This window comes from Panthera tigris, chromosome A1 (genome assembly GCF_018350195.1).
Source record: "Panthera tigris isolate Pti1 chromosome A1, P.tigris_Pti1_mat1.1, whole genome shotgun sequence".
In the NCBI taxonomy this organism is placed as follows: domain Eukaryota; kingdom Metazoa; phylum Chordata; class Mammalia; order Carnivora; family Felidae; genus Panthera; species Panthera tigris.
Genome location: NC_056660.1, coordinates 89629411 through 89647043, shown reverse-complemented (window position 1 = coordinate 89647043; position 17633 = coordinate 89629411). Strand labels below are relative to the sequence as shown.

The following is a 17633-nucleotide window of genomic DNA, read 5'->3' as shown; positions in this document are numbered from 1 at the left end:
TCGGTGACCAAGATAGACTCATGGAAATAAAAAAGTATACATTAGAGAGTTTCACATGCCTGCATGATGCTTTCAGGTTCTGGGAAGCCATCTGAAACAGCATCACGTGGTCCAGCCCCTTCCAACAGCTCTTCAGTGGACTCAACGAAGAGTCTCAAACATCCTGCATTTTGTTTCATCGTGTAAAATAAACAGTCTTCATTTTCATACAAGAAGGACGCAGGTCACAAGTGTGGGCACAGAGCCACGGGCTACCAAGAAACAGGGCTTGGGGCGCCTGGGTGGCTGAGTCGTTTAAGTGTCTGACTTTGGCCCAGGTTGTGGTCTCATGGTTCGTGGGTTCGAGCCCTAAATCGGGCTCTGCACTGACAGTGCAGAGCCTGCTTGAGATTCTCTCTCTCTCCTCTCTCTCTCTGCCCCTCCCCCACTCATGCTTTCTCTTTTTCTCAAAATAAATAAACTTCAAAAGAAAGAAAGAAAGAAAGAAAGAAGGAAGGAAAGAAAGAAAGAAAGAAAGAAACAAACAAACAAACAAACAAACAAACGGGGCTCATTCCCACCAGACACTGCTGAGTTCCTGTTTTGAGAAACCCTCACAATCCAAGTACACAAAAAGAATGAGAATAACAAAAATCCAAATGCACAAGCCAAAAAAGAATTGTACTGTCTTTATTGTCTTAAAATTGCATAGTATCTTGATTGTGCACGCTTTTAAACAGAGGGCAAGATAGCCCACTTGAAAACTACTTTCTTGCACGGGATATTTCAAGCTGTTTTACTATAGGTAGAAGCAGGGACCAAAAATGCTGCCTGGGCTTAAAAAGAACCATGATCAAATTTAACAGAAGTTGGAGAGTCAGAGGGATTTATAGGAGAAGAATCTGTCAAAGGACATTGAGATTTTGAAAGGATTTACAGGAGGCACAGGGAAATGGTGGGAGGGCTTCCCTGACGTCAGGGGACTGGGATTCAGGGGCAGCCAAGAGAGGACAGGAGAGGAGAGAGGAGTGCAGGGAGGCAATGCCTTGTGCTCAAATCTGAGATGAATGCCCTCTGCCAGGAGGCTGGGGTGCATGGTCTGGGCATTATGTTGGCTACAGACAGCCACATACTAGAAAAATAACTTAAAAGCTATACAATCATCATTATAAATATTTTGTCTTTCAAAACTAACTAGCGTTGGTTACAAAAAGGTTCACAGTTACTCTGAAGAGAGCTGTGTCTCTATTGCACAGTAGTGGAAAAGTCCGCTCTGATCCCCATGTGTAAACAATGATTCCCTTCTCCTCTGGCGACTTCAGGACACAGAGAAACAGTATCTGCTGTGAGCAAAGCACTTGGGTACAAGGCACGTGAAAGCTTGTCAAGTTCTACTGGGATCTACTTGGAACACACAGAACGCCTGCTGTTCTTCTCACTTGATGTCACCGGGACAGGCCTTGAACCACACTGCAGGTGGCAGTGGCCTTCTCGGGCTCTTGTTCTCTATTCCACTGTTACAGACTTGGCCAGATTTCTGGGGAAGTCGACCTGCAACGATACATAGAAAGGAGCTGCTCAGGACCCCACAGATCCCAGCAACATGCTGTATTACAAAGCCTATTATCGGGGTACTTGAAGATGAGGTGATGGGTGTTCCTGGTCACCTTTGACCATGAGCCCCTGGAGATCTGCATCTTGGAAGCGTTCCTTACTCCAGGAACTTCACTCAACTATAGAAGGTTTAGTTTGTTCAATATACATTTATTGTGCACCTGACATGTGTCATGCTGTGTTAACCCTATTAAAAGGATATGATGCATGCTATTAAAACGCTAACTCAGCTTGTCCTGTTCACGTTTCTTGGAAGGAGACACACTAAATCCATGAGGCTCATTAGTTCAGGGTGGAGGCTGGAAGGAAAATGTGACGGGAGATGGTTGATATGGTAGGCTTCAACTTTATCTGCAGTGTCTTATATTGCTTAGTTATTTTAATTTTAATTTTTTTAATGTTTATTTCATTTTGAGAGACAGAGAGACAGAGAGAGAGAAAGAACACAAGTGAGGGAGGGGCAGAAAGAAAGGGAGACACAGAATCCGAAGCAGGCTCCAGGCTCTGAGCTGTCAGCACAGAGCCTGACGCGGGGCTCAAACCCATGAGCCGTGAGATCATGACCTGAGCCGAAGTGGGATGCTTAACCGACTGAGCCACCCAGGCACCCCTTATTTGGCTCTTGTTTTTAAAAGAGAAACAAATAGGACAAAATGTTAGCCGTGGCAGTTCTGGATTTGTATACCACCAGGTACTTGTTACATTGTTTTCTGTAAGGTTATGTATCTTCAAAAGCTTCTCAAAATACAATTGTAGTAAAACTTCTATTTCTATATGCAGTGAATTGTAGGTTCTTCCATACTTGTTGGTGGTTCTTTTCTGGAACATAAATTGATGATATATGTTTGGAGTCTCAAGGGGCACCTGGGTGGCTCAGTCGGTTAAGCATCTGACTTCGGCTCAGGTCATGATCTCATGGTCTGTGAGTTCGAGCCCTGCGTTGGGCTCTGTGCTGACAGCTCAGAGCCTGGAGCCTGCTTCAGATTCTATGTCTCCCTTTCTCTCTCTGCCCCTCCCTGGATTGCACTCTCTCTTTCTCTCTTTCAAAAAGAAACATTAAAAAAAAATTTAAAAAAGGAGTCTCAAAATGTTGAATCATTTGCTAGACTGAGGAGATATCTTAAATGTGGGAGGAAGATGTACATGCAAAGATGTTCACTGCAATTGTGATTTATGCAGATATTCTCCCAAATCAGCAACAGTTTAAATAATAGAAGACCGGCTAAGTCACTGTTATAATCCATGTTATAAGACTATGTTGGGATATTGTGCAATGATTAAATGTTGCTTACATGAAACTCAAGATGTAAGAAAATACTTGTAAATACACTCAAAAGGAAAGTGTAAAATGTCATCCTTGATATACTGTCAAAAATGTTAAAAAATCCACATGCACAAGGAAAAGACTGGAATAAATGATTAAATTTGCTAATTAACATTGCCTCTCTGAGTGATGAGTTTAATGATATGGTCTTCGTAATCTTGCAGTCCCAAATTGTTTCCAAGGGATAGAAGTTACTTTAAAAACAGAGTTGTTTTAAATGAAATTACCTTTCCTATGAATATTTACACCAAATAAGCATTTAAGAACAAAATCAGGAGCGCCTGGGTGGCTCAGGTGGTTAAGGGTCTGACTGTTGATTTTGGCTCAGGTCAGGATCTCACAGCCCCATGTCGGGCTTTGCGGAGCCGGCTTGGGATCCCCTGTCCCTCTCTCAAAATAAGTAAATAAACTTAAAAAAAAAAAAAAGAACAAAGTCAGACTCTGGGGTTATGCTTTTCCCCTCTGGGGGATTCGGTGCGATTTTAGACATACGTCATATCCTCGGAGAACAGCCAGGTGGAAGGACAGGAGCTGCAGCGGAATCACACTCAGGATACCCTGGAGGCAGTCCACTGTGTGGGGCAGCTCGATCGTTTTATACGCAAACTTGGAACTCTCAGTGTCGTCCCTGGAGCACAGTATGATCGGCCGACCCTAGAGCGGGAAAATAGGATCACAATGTGCAGGTGGTCTCTGAAAGCAGCAACCCCCCTCACATACCAGCAGTTTCTGAGGTCAATCTTATTGAGGGGATAACAGTCCTCTTTTGCTTTTGTGGAATTATGTGTGAGGTGATGTGCACGACCAGTGTGAGGGGCAAGGTGTTTGATGCTGTTTGGTGAGTTCCTCTCCCTTCCGTGGTAGGATGACTGCCATTCTGAGCCATTCATCCAGCACCCATTTGTTGAGTGGCTTCAATGTGCCTTGCCAAGGGCAGGGCATGCCCACTCCTCACTCTGAGGGGGCTCATAGCTGAGTGGTAGAAAATAAAAATGTAAACAAGCCACCCAATGAGTAACGATGAATTCCAGATGAATGCCAGAAAGGCAATAAAACATGGTAATGTGATTGGGAGACGCTGGTGAGGTCTGGGAAGCCCTCTCTTAAAAGGGGATGTTTGGACTAAGACGTGAATAACCACAGGCCAATTCTCTGAAAGTGGTGGAAAGCACATTCAGGTCAGAGGGAATAGCCAGAGCAGAGGTTCAGAGGCAGAAATCAGCTGGGCTCCTTCAGCTTGGGACACAGAAGGAAGGGGCCACATAATACCGGCTTGTGGTCACTCTTGTTTTATGGGAAGCCACCGGGAGGTTTTAAGCAAGGCAGTGAAGTGATTTGTGTTTTATACCTTCTCTCTGGCCACTGTGCCGAGCCAGGCATGGCGGCCACTGGCTCAAGGGCATTGTTGGACTTCACCTCCCTATAACTTCATGAACCCTCCCAGGATGGATCTGTGGGGGCTTTGCACTCCCATCTCAGGGCAGCTCCACGCCTGGAATCTGGGGCAGCTCGGGGCAGTCTGGGTCACAAGGTCTCACTGAAGAGCCATTGTGCACGTGGCCACAGGCTGGCCAGTCATTTCTGAATGTGTGTGCCCCTCAGGAGGGGGGGGCCTAGGAGAGAGCACGTGATCGCACCTGCTCAGTGGTAGGGCTGCTCATAACCAGTGCTGGCCGACAGTGGGTGAGGTGGGCTTGTGTGGGAGAGGACAGGAGAGAAGGGGACCCTGGCCCAGCTGAGAGCTCTCACCTGGCGGGCTGTGACCTGCTGCAGGGCATTCTGGCATTTGGCAAAGCAAGGGTCCTTCATGATGACCATGATGACGGGCATCTGCTTGTCAATCAGTGCCAAGGGTCCGTGCTTCAGCTCCCCCGCCAGGATGCCTTCTGAGTGCATGTAGGTTATCTCTTTAATTTTCTAGGGAAACACAAGGCGGGGTCAGTGTGACACTGGACAGACAGGGGGCTGGAGGAGATCAGTCAGAGAGGGGAGGAAGGGGAGCTGTGGGAGGGATGAATCCAGAAGGCAGGGAGCTGAGGGCTGCAAGGTGGATGAATGCATTAGGTGGTCAACAGCACTGAGGGCTGCTGGCAATGCCAGGCCCAAGGGAGAGGGCTGGCTGCTGTCCAGAGCACGCACAAGGCCCAGCACGCAGCCTGTGTCCCCCAGACCAGCCCCCCAGCACAGCCACCACCCTTGGATAGACAAGTCAATGTCGATCTGGCTCTCCCTTCTGCTGTGTGACTAACCCGTGGCCTCCCCACATTTATAAATTGTAATGATGGCACTGTATTCTATCTAGAAATACCTTTCTTCAATTATCCGATAGATCATCCCCCCGAATCTAGACCATTAATAACTTCCAAAGGGATGCTCCAATTTACTTATGAGGCAAAATAACACGCATCAGGACGTTACTAGAACTTCCCCCTATGTTCAGGAGATCCATTTCTATTCAGTTCCCATTAACCCTACGTCACTGAACTGGTGAGTGTCTAGTAAAATATTTCTCAGCTCCCCTAGAACTATTTATTTGGGGGGGGGGCAGGACACTGTCAGGAGTGTGGGTGACTCCGCCCTGAATGCCACAGACAGCTGGAGTGCTGGCCCCCAGGAGACCACAGAGGGACCATTGATGTGTGCCAGGAGCAGCGTCAAAGCTTCTTTCTTTCCCCCCAGGACTGACTGGGAGCTGCAGTTGAATACGCATCTTTCAGCAGTGCGCTGGGGACACTGCAGATGAGCCCCCCCTACCCCCTGCACCAGGCGGCAGAGGCATGGGGGGAGTTGAAAGTGTACTCCACCCAGCCCCCTGCAGCGACCTGCTCCCTACTAAGAGGAGGGGAGCCAAGCTAGGTCAGGAAGGATGCCCTTGCCCGGGTACCAATGGCTGCCTCACCTGTGACCCTGTCTCCCGTTTTCTTTGGTTGGGCAGTCCCATCCACAAGCAGCAAGCAGACAGTGAGTGTAGGCTCAGCCCCCTGGACAGCACTGTCTCACCCTCTCTGTGGTCCTGGAACCTGCCCCTTACCCAGCTCTCTTACTCAGGTTTGGCTCTTTACTGCCGCAGTGAGACAAAACAGCCAGTTAAAAGTTTAACAAAAGCAGGGCCTTCAGAGCTCACTCCTTCAGGATCTCTGCATCCCCTTGGAAGTTTGAGGGGTAACAGGGAAACTCCACAGAGAGCCTGCCCCGCAATTCTCATCGGCCTGAATCCTCCCGCACAGTCTGCTTGTGGTCGTGGAAATAACCCAAGGCCACATGGACCTGAGTTTGAATCTCAGACCAATCACTCCCTCCTGAGCAAGATGAACCTTTGGGGGTCCAGTTCCCTCCTAGGTGAAATGTGGACAATAACTGCCAGCCTCTCAGAAGACGCTCATGAGGAACGAATGGACCATCCCAGATGGAGCCTGGTGCAGGTTGACACCTCAGGGGCTCACCCAAGGGTGCCCTGCCCCTTTCTCCTCAGGAGATTGGCAGCGTCCACCTCAGGATCCCCAGGGCCCGAACAGGTCATGAGCTGGTGCTTGATGCAGCCTCACACAGGTGGCAGCAAGTCCCCAAGCGCTCCCCTCCCCTAGCCCAGCACCCTTCCCCCCTTCCCGCTGGTGTCTCGGGGTGTCTCCCATGTCTGCCCTCATGCCCAGGCTGGTGGAGGTGGGGGGTGGGCAAAGGAGGCTCACCAGGGCTCCTTCCAGGCATGTGGCATAGTTATAGCCCCGTCCCATGACCAGGAGTGACCTCTGGGTGTAGAGCTCCAGGGCCAGGTCATGAATCTTCTCGTCCAGCGACAGCACTTCCTTAATCAGCCCTAAGCCGCAAACACAGTGAGGGGTTGTGAGTCACACAGATTTTACAGCAAGATTCACAAAGAAAAATCATGGTGTATAAGACATAGTTTTGGAATTCACACCACTTAATACACTTGGCTTCCTTGCCTTGGTTTAAAAAGGATTTTAAATGTAAGAGCACCTGGGTGGCTCAGTCGGTTAAGCATCTGACTTCAGCTCAGGTCATGATCTCACAGTTCGTGGGTTCAAGCCCCATGTTGGGCTCTGTGTTGATGAGCCTGGAGCCTGCTTAGGATTCTGTGTCTCCCTCTCTCTCTGCTTCTCCCCCACTCTGTCTCCCTCTCTCTCTTTCTCTCAAAAATAAACATTAAAAAAAGTTAAATGTAGATTGTGGGCAGTAACTTGCGGGATTTGCCTGGGTTTTGTTGGATGGCAATTCATATTTATGTTCATACTTTCTTGAGCATGTAAGATAAGCAGTGAGGTGTTATTTCTAGCTCCATTTTACAGGTAAGGCAACTGAGGCTCAGAGAGGCTAAGTCACCAGGTGGAAAGCCACAGAGCTGACACTCCAAATTAATGCCCCCCCGCCCCCCAATCCAGGCCACATGCTAAATCTAGAGACAATGCCCAGTGTAAGATGGACCAGTGTTTCCCAGACTTTTTGTTCTCAGGACTTCTTTACTCTTAAAAATTACTGTGAATCCTTAAGAGCCATTATTTTTGTTGGTTCTGTCTCTCAATGTTTACCAGATTAGAAACTGAGAAAAGTAAAGATATTTGTATTCATTCATTTAAAAGTAACAATAAACCTATTATACATTTTTAAAAATTAGTGAGAATAGTAGTTTTAAATTTTTGGAGATTTTTTAAATGTCTGACTTTTTAACAAAGACAGATTCTCATATCTGTTTCCTCATTCAAACTCTCATGATACATTTTTTTTGGTTGAAGTATAGGAAGAAAATCCAGCCTCACACAGATTTGTAGTTGGACAAGGGAGGAGTATTTAAATAACTTTTTCAAAAAATTGTGAATGTTCTTCTCTGATATTACATGAAACTCAAGAAATGGTCATTTCTTTTTTTTTTTTAATTAGTTAATTAAGTAATCTCTGCAGGCTTAAACACATGACCCCGAGATCAAGAGTCACATACTCTAGTGACTGAATCAGCCAGTCCGGAGAAACAGTAATTTCTTAAAAGAGTAGTTGCAAATGTAGAATTTGAAATCATCTCAATAAGCTTTTCCTACCTTGTTACATTAAAACTTTTATTTTTTTTAAGTTTATTTACTGTGAGAGAGAGGAGAGACAGACAGAATCCCAAGCAGGCTCCACACTGTCAGTGCGGAGCCCAAAATGGGGCTTGAACTCACCAACTGTGAGATCATGACCTGAGCCAAGATCAAGAGTCTGACACTTAACCGACCGAGCCACCCAGGCACCCCTATTGCATCTATTTAATTTTTTTTAATGTTTTATTTTTGAGAGAGAGAGAGAGAGACAGAGCATGACTGGGGAGGGACAAGCAGAGAGGGAGACACAGAATCAGAAGCAGGCTCCAGGCTCTGAGCCATCAGCACAGAGCCCAACATAGGGCTTGAATTCACAAACCACAAGATCACGACCTGAGCCGAAGTCAGATGCTTAACCGGCTGAGCCACCCAGTGCCCCAATCTTGCATCTATTTAAATGGATGTTTTACATGGTGTATAATTTTGTCACATCATGCATTGACCATCTGGAAAACATAGGTTGACTGAGTTATGCAAATCTTCTAAAAATGGACACACTTCATCATAAAATATTTTTTAGAAATCACATATGCTAAAGTCACCGTGGCTTCATCAGAGTTGTGTTTAAGTGTGGGAAGTGGTCGAGCTCATGCTGGCAGCTACAAGTTTTCCCAAATCCTAAATTTCACTGGAGAGCTTGAAGTTTATCACTGGCAACAAATACTGTCAGTTTTTCTTCTTTAGAGTGGCGGGCTAACTTTGTTCATTTTTGAGAAAACATCTGCCAAGTACTCTAATCAGCTTGTTACTCAAACAATCCCAGGATGCTTTTCTTGGAAACAGAATACTAAAGAGTGTTGCGATTTACTAAGACTAATGCATTTTACTGCCTCGTGAAGAAGTCCTTGAGTGAAGTGGGGTGTGTGGAGGCATGTGCTAAGGTGCCAGCGGTAGCCACCGCTGCCTTTGCAAATGTCCACACGGCAAAAAAGGCAAACACATCTTATTTGTTATAAATAGCGTGTTTAATGTGAAAACAGTAGTAAGACCTGCAGACCACATCTTGAGAACGGCTGACTTAGACATCAGGATAGAGTCCTGTTTTCGCACTGTTGGTACCTGGCTGAAGGTGAAGATCAGTTTTTTGTCAGTAAATTTTCAGCATGTTGTGTGGGCCAGATTCAGATCTCTAGGCTTTGTATGATTAGATGGTGGCTTTCCCTCACTGCCTTCTCTGGGGTTTGCCCCTGGCTCCCAGGATGGACCCAGTGCCTACCCCATCTCTGGAAGGGGCTGTCCCACAGCCTTGTGACCATCCTGCCCCCGGCATTTCATGTCAGCCAAGGGGTGAGGTCTGTTTCATTTTGCAATCTCAGGGCTGCACAAAGAAAACCCAATAGGTCTCTCTCCTTCCCTGGAGAGCAAGTGTCTGAAGGAAAGGAGCTGTTATCTCCTTGGCCCTCAGGATGGCACACGGGACAGGGCACACCAGTGGGCGAATGATGGAAACCATTATCCCCCCCAAAGCTTGAGATTCAGTATGATAAACACTGCATCTCACCGACTACAATAGATGGGAGGGACCCAGCCAAAGAGGGAAGTTTGGGGAGACTGAAGGAGCACTCTGGTTCAGGAAAAGGCTCAGGGCCATCTGCTCCTTCTCAGATTTTTCCTGAGCACCTACTCCATGCCTGCCCTGGCTGGATATCAGCAGTGACCCTGACAGTTAGGGTTATATGCTCACTGGGCTGACATACTCATTGGGAGACAAGCCAGCACACTGGAGGACAGGTAATTTCATACCATGGCACACGCTATAAAGAAAAGAAATGGGCTAACATTTCACAGCTGGGGCAGGGGGTTAGTTAGGATAGCAAGGAAGGGTTCCAGGAGGTGACATCTGAACTGAGACTTGAATAATGAGAAGCCATCAGTTGTATGGAGAGCTGGAGGAAGAGGGCTCCTATAAAGGAAAGGGTCAGTGCAAACGTCCTGTGGTAGACAGCTTGGTATTGCTGAGGATCAGAAGGTCAATGAAGGAGCCCAGGGAGGGGAAGGAGAGTGGGATGAGGTCAGAGGTGGCAGGGGTCCAGTGTGCAGTGTTCAAGGACCCGGTGAGGAGTGAGGACTTTAATCTTGGCCCAGTGGGAGCTTCTGGAGGCATTTAGTGGTGAGTAGGAAGTTTTGAAGAGGAGGAAGTGATTAACAGCATTGTTTATGGGAAAGAGTCAAAAGAGAAAGCAACTAAGGACAGTCTACTGGATTTCAAAATAAGGAAAGTTTCATTCTGAAACATACCAGGTAAAGACTGTAAACCATGGATGATCTCTCGCCTTCTGTTTTGCAGTGAAATGCGGTCTTCCGACATCATCAAACCAAACATCACCAGGGAGATGAACTGACTGGTATAAGCCTGTGGATAAAACGGTGACTCTGGCAGAGCAGGGGCGAATGTGCGCATGTGAACCATGCAGGAGGAGACAGATTGTTGGGAGCGCCCCCTCCCCAACCCGCAGCCTCCTGTCCACCCATCTGGCCGAAGCCCTCCCTCAGGACACATGCATGAGGTGACTACCTTGGTGCTGGCCACGCCGATCTCTGGTCCTGCGTTGATGTGGACACCGCAGTCGGTCTCTCGGGAGATGGAACTGCCCACGGTGTTGGTGACGCCCACGGTCAGGGCCCCACGGTCCTTACAGTAGCGCAATGCCAGGAGGGTATCTGCGGTCTCACCTGCCACACGGGCCCCACCTTTCAGCCATGTGTTCTCAGGAGCGTGGCTCTGCCAGCTCGAACCCCCTGTCCCCCAACTCATTTACTCTTTTATGCAGAAATCAGAGCCCACAGGCAGCCCGCGTGTGCTCAGAAAGGAAAATGTTTTTCTCAACCATGTTTCCGGTGGATTCTTGGATTCAAGGTTCGGCTGCTATTTATGTGGGAAGCACTTTCTCATCCGCTATGTCATGGAACTCTCCTGGCAACCCCATGGGGCCATTGACCCCATTCTCCCCATGAGGATGAGATCCCCAGAGATGGAAGAAACCAAAGCCTTGCTCCTTCAGGGCCACGCAGCTGTGGGCGACAGACTGGTGCCAACCCAGGTGAGCCAGGTGCCCAGCATCCTTTCTAGGACTTTAAGCTGCCTTCTTCAGAATGTGCTGAGATTTAACATTTAAAAAGCAAGAATGTGAGGCGCTTGGCTGGCTGAGTCGGTTGAACGGTTGAGCATCCAACTTCAGCTCAGGTCATGATCTCATGGTTCATGATCTCATGGTTTGTGAGTTCAAGCCTTGCATGAGGCTTGCTGCTATCAGCACAGAGCCCACTTCAGACTCTCTGCCTCTCTCTCTCTGTCCCTCCCCTGCTTGTGCTTGCTCTCTCTCAAAAATGAATAAATATTTAAAATAAATAAATAAATACAAATAAAAAGCAAGAATGCAAGGTGCCTGGCTGGCTCAGTCAGAAGAGCATGTGACTCTTGGTCTCGGGGTGATGAGTTCCAGCCCCACACTGGGTATAGAGATTAAGTAAATAAATAAAATTGAAAAAAAGCAAGAATGCCACTAAATGGCATTTCTCCAATAGATCTAACATTGCTTTAAAGCAAAACACTTCTGCAGCCTGCCAGTGGGAACTCAAAATTATTTTTATAACTAAGCTACTTAAATAGATTCACAAATAAGCCAGCACAAGCACCCTGTATTTGTAAGCCTTGAAACCTCGAACTAAATTAAATACGGTCCGATCATAAAATTAAACCCATCAAGGGGTTCCTGGGTGGCTCAGTTGGTTAAGTGTCTGACTCTTCATTTCAGCTCAGGTCATGATCTCATTGGTTCATGGGCTCGAGCCCCATTTCGGGGTCTGCGCCTGTTGGGATTCTCCCTCTCTCCCTCTCTCTCTGCCCCTCCCCCACTTGTGCATGCATGGGCTCCCTCTCTCTCAAAATAAATAAACAAACAAACAAACAAAATGAAGTCACACAGCAGCACATGGCTACAGGTTGTCAGCCGGAGGGTGAGTGTGTCTGTATTCGTTTTTCTTAGTTTGTCATGGAAATGGAAATGGGTCTTCAAAATTCAAACTGGAAGCAATATTCGAAGTCCCAGTGGATATTAGAGCATTGCTGTTAATGTTTTAATTGTGATAATGACATAATGGTTATGTTTTTTTTTTTTCTTTTACCATTTAGAGATCCATTCTGAAGTATTTGTGGAGCAACATGATGTCTGGGATTGACTTCAAAATAACCCAGGGGAGGGGACAGGTTAATGTGGATCTGGATGACACAAACTCTGCTCAGCTGATCGTTGCTGAGAATAGGCAGTTCCTTATGTAAATCTCTCTACTTTTACAGAGATTTGGAATTTTCCATAATTAAAATGTTTTAAAAATCCTTCTGGAGGTCATAGAAAGTCCAAGCATGTGGCCATGAATCACCTCCCTGACTCTCTGCCCAGCCTGACTGGAGCAGGTGCCCACGTTTAGAGTTAGGATGGCACCCAGGCAGGGTTTACTGAGGGTGTGCTGGGCCTACACCTGAGCAATGTCTCTCAATGCATCCCCTGCTGGACAGCATGGGAACTGCAAAGCATCCACATAGTTCTTGAAGTGACACTCAACCAGCAGAATTTTGAAGAACTTTCTCTCTTTGAAATAAACCTAGCACCTATGTATAAGCACTTTGGTGAGTGGTCCCTTAAGTTCTGGACTTGGAATGGCAGGAGGAGGGAGAATTCTCGGTCGCATGGCTCCCCCCTAAAATGAGACAGTGACTGATGGTTCTGAGGGTCAACTGAGAAGAGAGTTTGGCACATGCTCAGTGTGCAGAGAACTCTACTGGATGAAGGAGGGAAGGAGATACATGGTGTGTTACCAAGAGGACAGAGCCCTGAGATGAACTCACGTGAACCCGTATTCCTTACCTGACTGGCTTATGAAAAAGCAAACGTCATCCCTGAACACAGGTGTGTTCCTGTCCAGAAAATCACTGGCGAGTTCAACCATCACAGGGAGCTCAGTCAGTTCCTCCAAAACTTGCCGTGTCTGAAGCCAACAAGAATGGGGACCAAAGTCAGTCACAGACACTACAGAGACACAGGCAGCTGGGCTTCTGGGGACAGTTTTATGAAGTGGCACCTCTGGGTCCTGGTGGTGAAGGGAATTTCAGACATGCACAGGCCACACTGCAGGAGAAAGGCTCTCATGTTGGCTTGTGGGCACCAAATTTGGGAGGTCAAACACATGATGGCATTTAAGACACATCTTGTCCTGGGCTGCTGCTCCCTCCCCAGCGCTATCGAGGGCCCAGCGCCTTGGACTTACAGCCACTGCGGCGTGGTAACTGGTTCCACAGCCAATCACGATGAGCCGTCGGCATCGTCGAATCTCCTTCAGGTGATCCTTCAAGCCGCCCAGGAGCACTGTGGGGCACATGCAGGGGGCATTAGTGCTAACCCCACACGGGGACGCGCCTCGACCTAGGGCATGGATGGGGGATTACCTGTGTTGGTCTCAAAATTCACCCGACCTCTCATAGTATTGAAAACTGATTCTGGCTGTTCGAAGATCTCCTTCTGCATAAATGCACTGAAGTTACCTGGTCAAATAAACACCAAAAAAGCAGGTCAATTTTAATTCAGTTGTTTTACCACTGCTTAACTTCCAATCAAGATGGAAAGCTGATATGCAGTTTAGTGTCAGTGACACATGGGAAGGCCACTGCACATTACCAAAGGCGTCCCAGGGGCCGTCCCACCTGATTCTCCCGGTAACAAGTGAGAGGCAAACAGGTCAGATAAGATTACTATCTCCAGTGTGCGTATCAGACCCTGCAGCTTGAAGGAGCAAAAGAAGTAAGCAACAAATATGTGGCTGGTCTTTCTGGGGCAATACTCCTCTCAGCAGGGGCAGAGGAAAGGAAAATGCTTCACTTCCAAAAACGAACCTACTTAGGGAAGTACAAAAGAAGTAAGCCCTGAGAAATAGGCAATTTTATTTTATTTTTTTAATTTTTTTAAACATTTATTTTTGAGAGAGAGACAGAGTGTGAGAGGGGGAGGGGCAGAGAGAGAGGGAGCCACAGAATCTGACGCAGGTTCTAGGCTCCAAGCTGTCAGCACAGAACCTGACGTGGGGCTCAAACCCACAAACTGCGAGACCATGACCTGAGCCGAAGTCGGACGCTTCACCGACTGAACAACCCAGGTGCCCTGGCAATCTTCTTTTCAACAGATGCCCTCCGAGCTTCTGTATTAAATAAAAACCTTTTCAGCCAACACATGCATTTCCAGGGCTCTGATTTGAATGGAACTGGATGACATCAAAGGGATGATCTGGCCGCAACGGGTTAAGGCCCCTGACAGGTGTTGTGCCTCAAGCTTTGGAAGTATTCACAGACAGGGTGGGAATGTTCCAAACACTGCAGTGTTTCCTGTCTGCCACCTTTAGCTGGGGACTTGATAGAGGGTGCCATAAAGCAAACAAGACAAGTGAGGAGGGTCAGGGAAGAGCTCTCTGACTGGGCGATGATCAAGGTAGAATGACCAAAAGTAGTCAGTCAAGTACAATGACCCTCAGGTGAGTAAGCACTTGGCCTGCCTAAGTAACAGTGAGGTGGTTGGAGAGGGGGCAGGGCATAGTGGGAAAAGGGTAGAGTGAGGTGGGGCCAGGTTGGGCATGGGGTATTGTGGGCTGTGGCAGGAAGTGTGGATTTTATTCTCAGAACAGTGGGTGGCCATTGGAGGGCTTTAAGCAGCTGGATAAAAAGGTCTGATTCACATTCCTGAATGTTTACCCAGGCTGCCCTGTGGAGAAGGGGGTGTAGGGAGACAGGCTCTCCTCGCAAGGAGGAAATAGTCCACAGACCCCTGTTATTGCAGGCCTCTGACCCAGAGAAGAAATGTCTGGGTAGAAGAATGTGTCCCAGAGAGTTAGTAAAGGGAGGCAGTGGATGGACTGGTCAGATCAAGCAGGGAGACCTAGTGCCTTTATATAGTCAGGAACTCCTGCTGGGGGAGCAGGACAAGGCTCCCCGCATCCCCTGGGCTGGGCAAGCCACAGAGCACCTGCAATGCCACCCTAATGGCCATGGCAGGTAGGAGGGCTGTGGCACCTATTCAGGGTAGGACAGAGAGTCTCAGGAGCTCCCCCATCGAGCACCTGCCCCCCCTCCCCAAGGCCGCTGCACACGGACCCTCAGAGGACACCTGCCTTTCATGATTTGCTGCAGTTCCATCTGCAAGGTCTGGATGGCTCGAGATGGGTCATCACTAGCTGAACGCTTGACCCGGTGAATAGAGAGCTTCCCATCAGCCACTGCGGCGATGTCGTCATCCTCGAGGAAGATGACTCGGTTGGTGTGTTCTATGATAGCACTGGAGCAAGGGAAACACGGGCATCACAGACGGGGCCTGCACGTGCTTGACAGCTACAAGGCAGTCACTCACTTGCCTCCCCAGTATGGGTCCCCATCAGTAGCATCAGATGGCATTTTAGGAGGGACAGGGACACTACACTATACACATCAATTCACACCTTCCTCCTTCCCCCCAGAATTGTTTTGAATCCAGTCTCAGACATCACATCATTTCATCTGTAAACATTTTACCTTCTATCTCTAAAAGAGAAGGAAAAATTTTAAACCCACAATACCATTATCACATCTAAAATTAGTAGTTATTCTTTCATATCATCAAATATCCAGTATGTTCAGATTTCCCCAGTAATCTCACAGATGGCCTTTTATGACCGCTTTCTTCAAATCATAATCCAGACAGTGTCACCTTTGGAGAATGCTTGGGAACCAACACATTACTCTAAATCAGAACAGGAAAGAATGAAACATTTATCTTGCTTTTTAAACTGATCTGATCTTTCAGAATAACCACATTGTTCATGAAGGCAAATTTATGGATGGACTACAGCTAATAAATAAGGAATGACAGCATCAGAATAGTCAATTTATGGACTCCTAATTACTAATAGTTCTAAGTAAGGACCATGAAGTGCTCTGCTGAAACCAAGAGGTGAAAAGCAGAGAGCAGCTTTACAATGGATGGGTGAGGCTGTCTGGCGCGTGAACCCCCTGATCAATCTTAACAGCATAAAAAGACAGACAATAAACATATATGCTTCCTGATAGAAGGACACACCACCATCTATGAAGCCGTCTTGCCAAAAAATCAAACCAGAAGGAGATCAAGTTTGTAGACACCTGTGAACGCCAGTGCGCGGGAAATGCAGTGGGCAGGAAACGTGTTAAATGACACCATGGGGGGTTCTCTCAGCAAAATCCAGACAGTGGGAAAGTCATGAGGACAAATGACTCAGTTTCATAACACACACACACACACACACGCACACACACACTCCCTGCAAGGAAAAAGGGATAGTTTAAAAGCAAAGTAAAAAATACGTCCACCAATGAAATGTGGAGTCATTATGCTTATTTTTTTTTTTTTTTTTTGAGAGAGAGAGTGCAGGAGGAGGGCAGGGGCAAAGAAAGAGGGAGAAAGAGAGAATCCCAAGCAGGCTGCGTGCTGTCAGCATAGAGCCCAAGGCAGGACTGGAACTCATGAACTGTGAGATCATGACCTGAGCTGAAATAAAGAGTTGGATGCTTAACTGACTAAGCCACCCAGGTGCCCCATTGTGCTTATTTTTATAATAACTTTGTATGGAAAGTAATGATAATTTTTGTCTTGCAAAATGGCAATACAAAGTTTCTTTTAAAAATAAATGGCGTTAGAAAAGTTGGTAGGTGAAAAAGCAAACTAATCAATAGCACAAGTGGTACATAGTTATGGTCAAAAATAAAAAACAAATAAAAAACAAAACCATGAAGGTGGCACTTGTAAGACCATGGGAGAAAAAAATCCTCATTCCACCAAGTGCCACACCCACACCTGCCCTGTGCCAAAAAATGAACATTTATAATTCCTGATGTAAAGTTAAAGAAAGAAGTGGCCACATTCCATGGCCCTAAGAAAGGTGTCTCTAAACAGATGCTCAGGAAGACAGACTTCTTTTTTTTTTTTTTTTTTTTTAATTTTTTTTTTTCAACATTTTTTTATTTATTTTTGGGACAGAGAGAGACAGAGCATGAACGGGGGAGGGGCAGAGAGAGAGGGAGACACAGAATCGGAAACAGGCTCCAGGCTCCGAGCCATCAGCCCAGAGCCTGGAAGACAGACTTCTAAAGAAGGATGGGAAACCACCGCACTGGAAAAAAAATACTTTGAACAGTATACATGCATTGTTTAAACAGTAGAAAACACAGAATAATAAGAGGAAGAAAATGGCCTGATCCCATCTCCAAGAGAGAAACACCACTTATATTGTATTGCTCTCCAGGCAGTGCTAAATACACGTGTGTTTGCATTTACGTGTGCGTGTGTGTCTGCATGTTAATTTATTTATTTTTTATTTTTTAAAATATTTTATTTATTTTTGAGAGAGAGACTGAGAATGAGTGGGGGAGGGGCAGCGAGAGAGGGAGACACAGAATCTGAAGCAGGCTCCAGGCTCCAAACTATCAGCACAGATCCCTGTGTGGGGCTCGAACCCACAAACCATGAGATCATGACCTCAGCTGAAGTTGGATGCTTAGTTGACTGAGCTACTCAGGCGCCCCTGCACGTTTAAATATAATTATTTTTATTTACAAAATGGATGGTGGTATAATC

The 17633-nt window shown here is 46.9% G+C and overlaps 1 protein-coding gene across 2 annotated transcripts in view; it reads right to left on the bottom strand.

Moving 5' to 3' along the window:
* Positions 1-653: 653 nt before the first annotated feature.
* The window catches only part of GFPT2 (glutamine-fructose-6-phosphate transaminase 2), a 47593-nt gene continuing 30613 nt past the window's right edge, over positions 654-17633 (bottom strand). For both annotated transcript variants that reach the window (XM_042981869.1, XM_042981877.1), the window contains exons 10-19: positions 15160-15323; positions 13451-13546; positions 13273-13370; positions 12873-12993; positions 10523-10680; positions 10246-10360; positions 6604-6731; positions 4667-4834; positions 3410-3571; positions 654-1530 (exon numbers count right to left, since the gene is read on the bottom strand). In XM_042981869.1, coding sequence (XP_042837803.1) covers positions 1486-1530; positions 3410-3571; positions 4667-4834; positions 6604-6731; positions 10246-10360; positions 10523-10680; positions 12873-12993; positions 13273-13370; positions 13451-13546; positions 15160-15323 — 1255 coding nt within the window. In that variant the 3' untranslated portion in view covers positions 654-1485. The remainder of the gene's footprint in view (positions 1531-3409; positions 3572-4666; positions 4835-6603; positions 6732-10245; positions 10361-10522; positions 10681-12872; positions 12994-13272; positions 13371-13450; positions 13547-15159; positions 15324-17633) is intronic.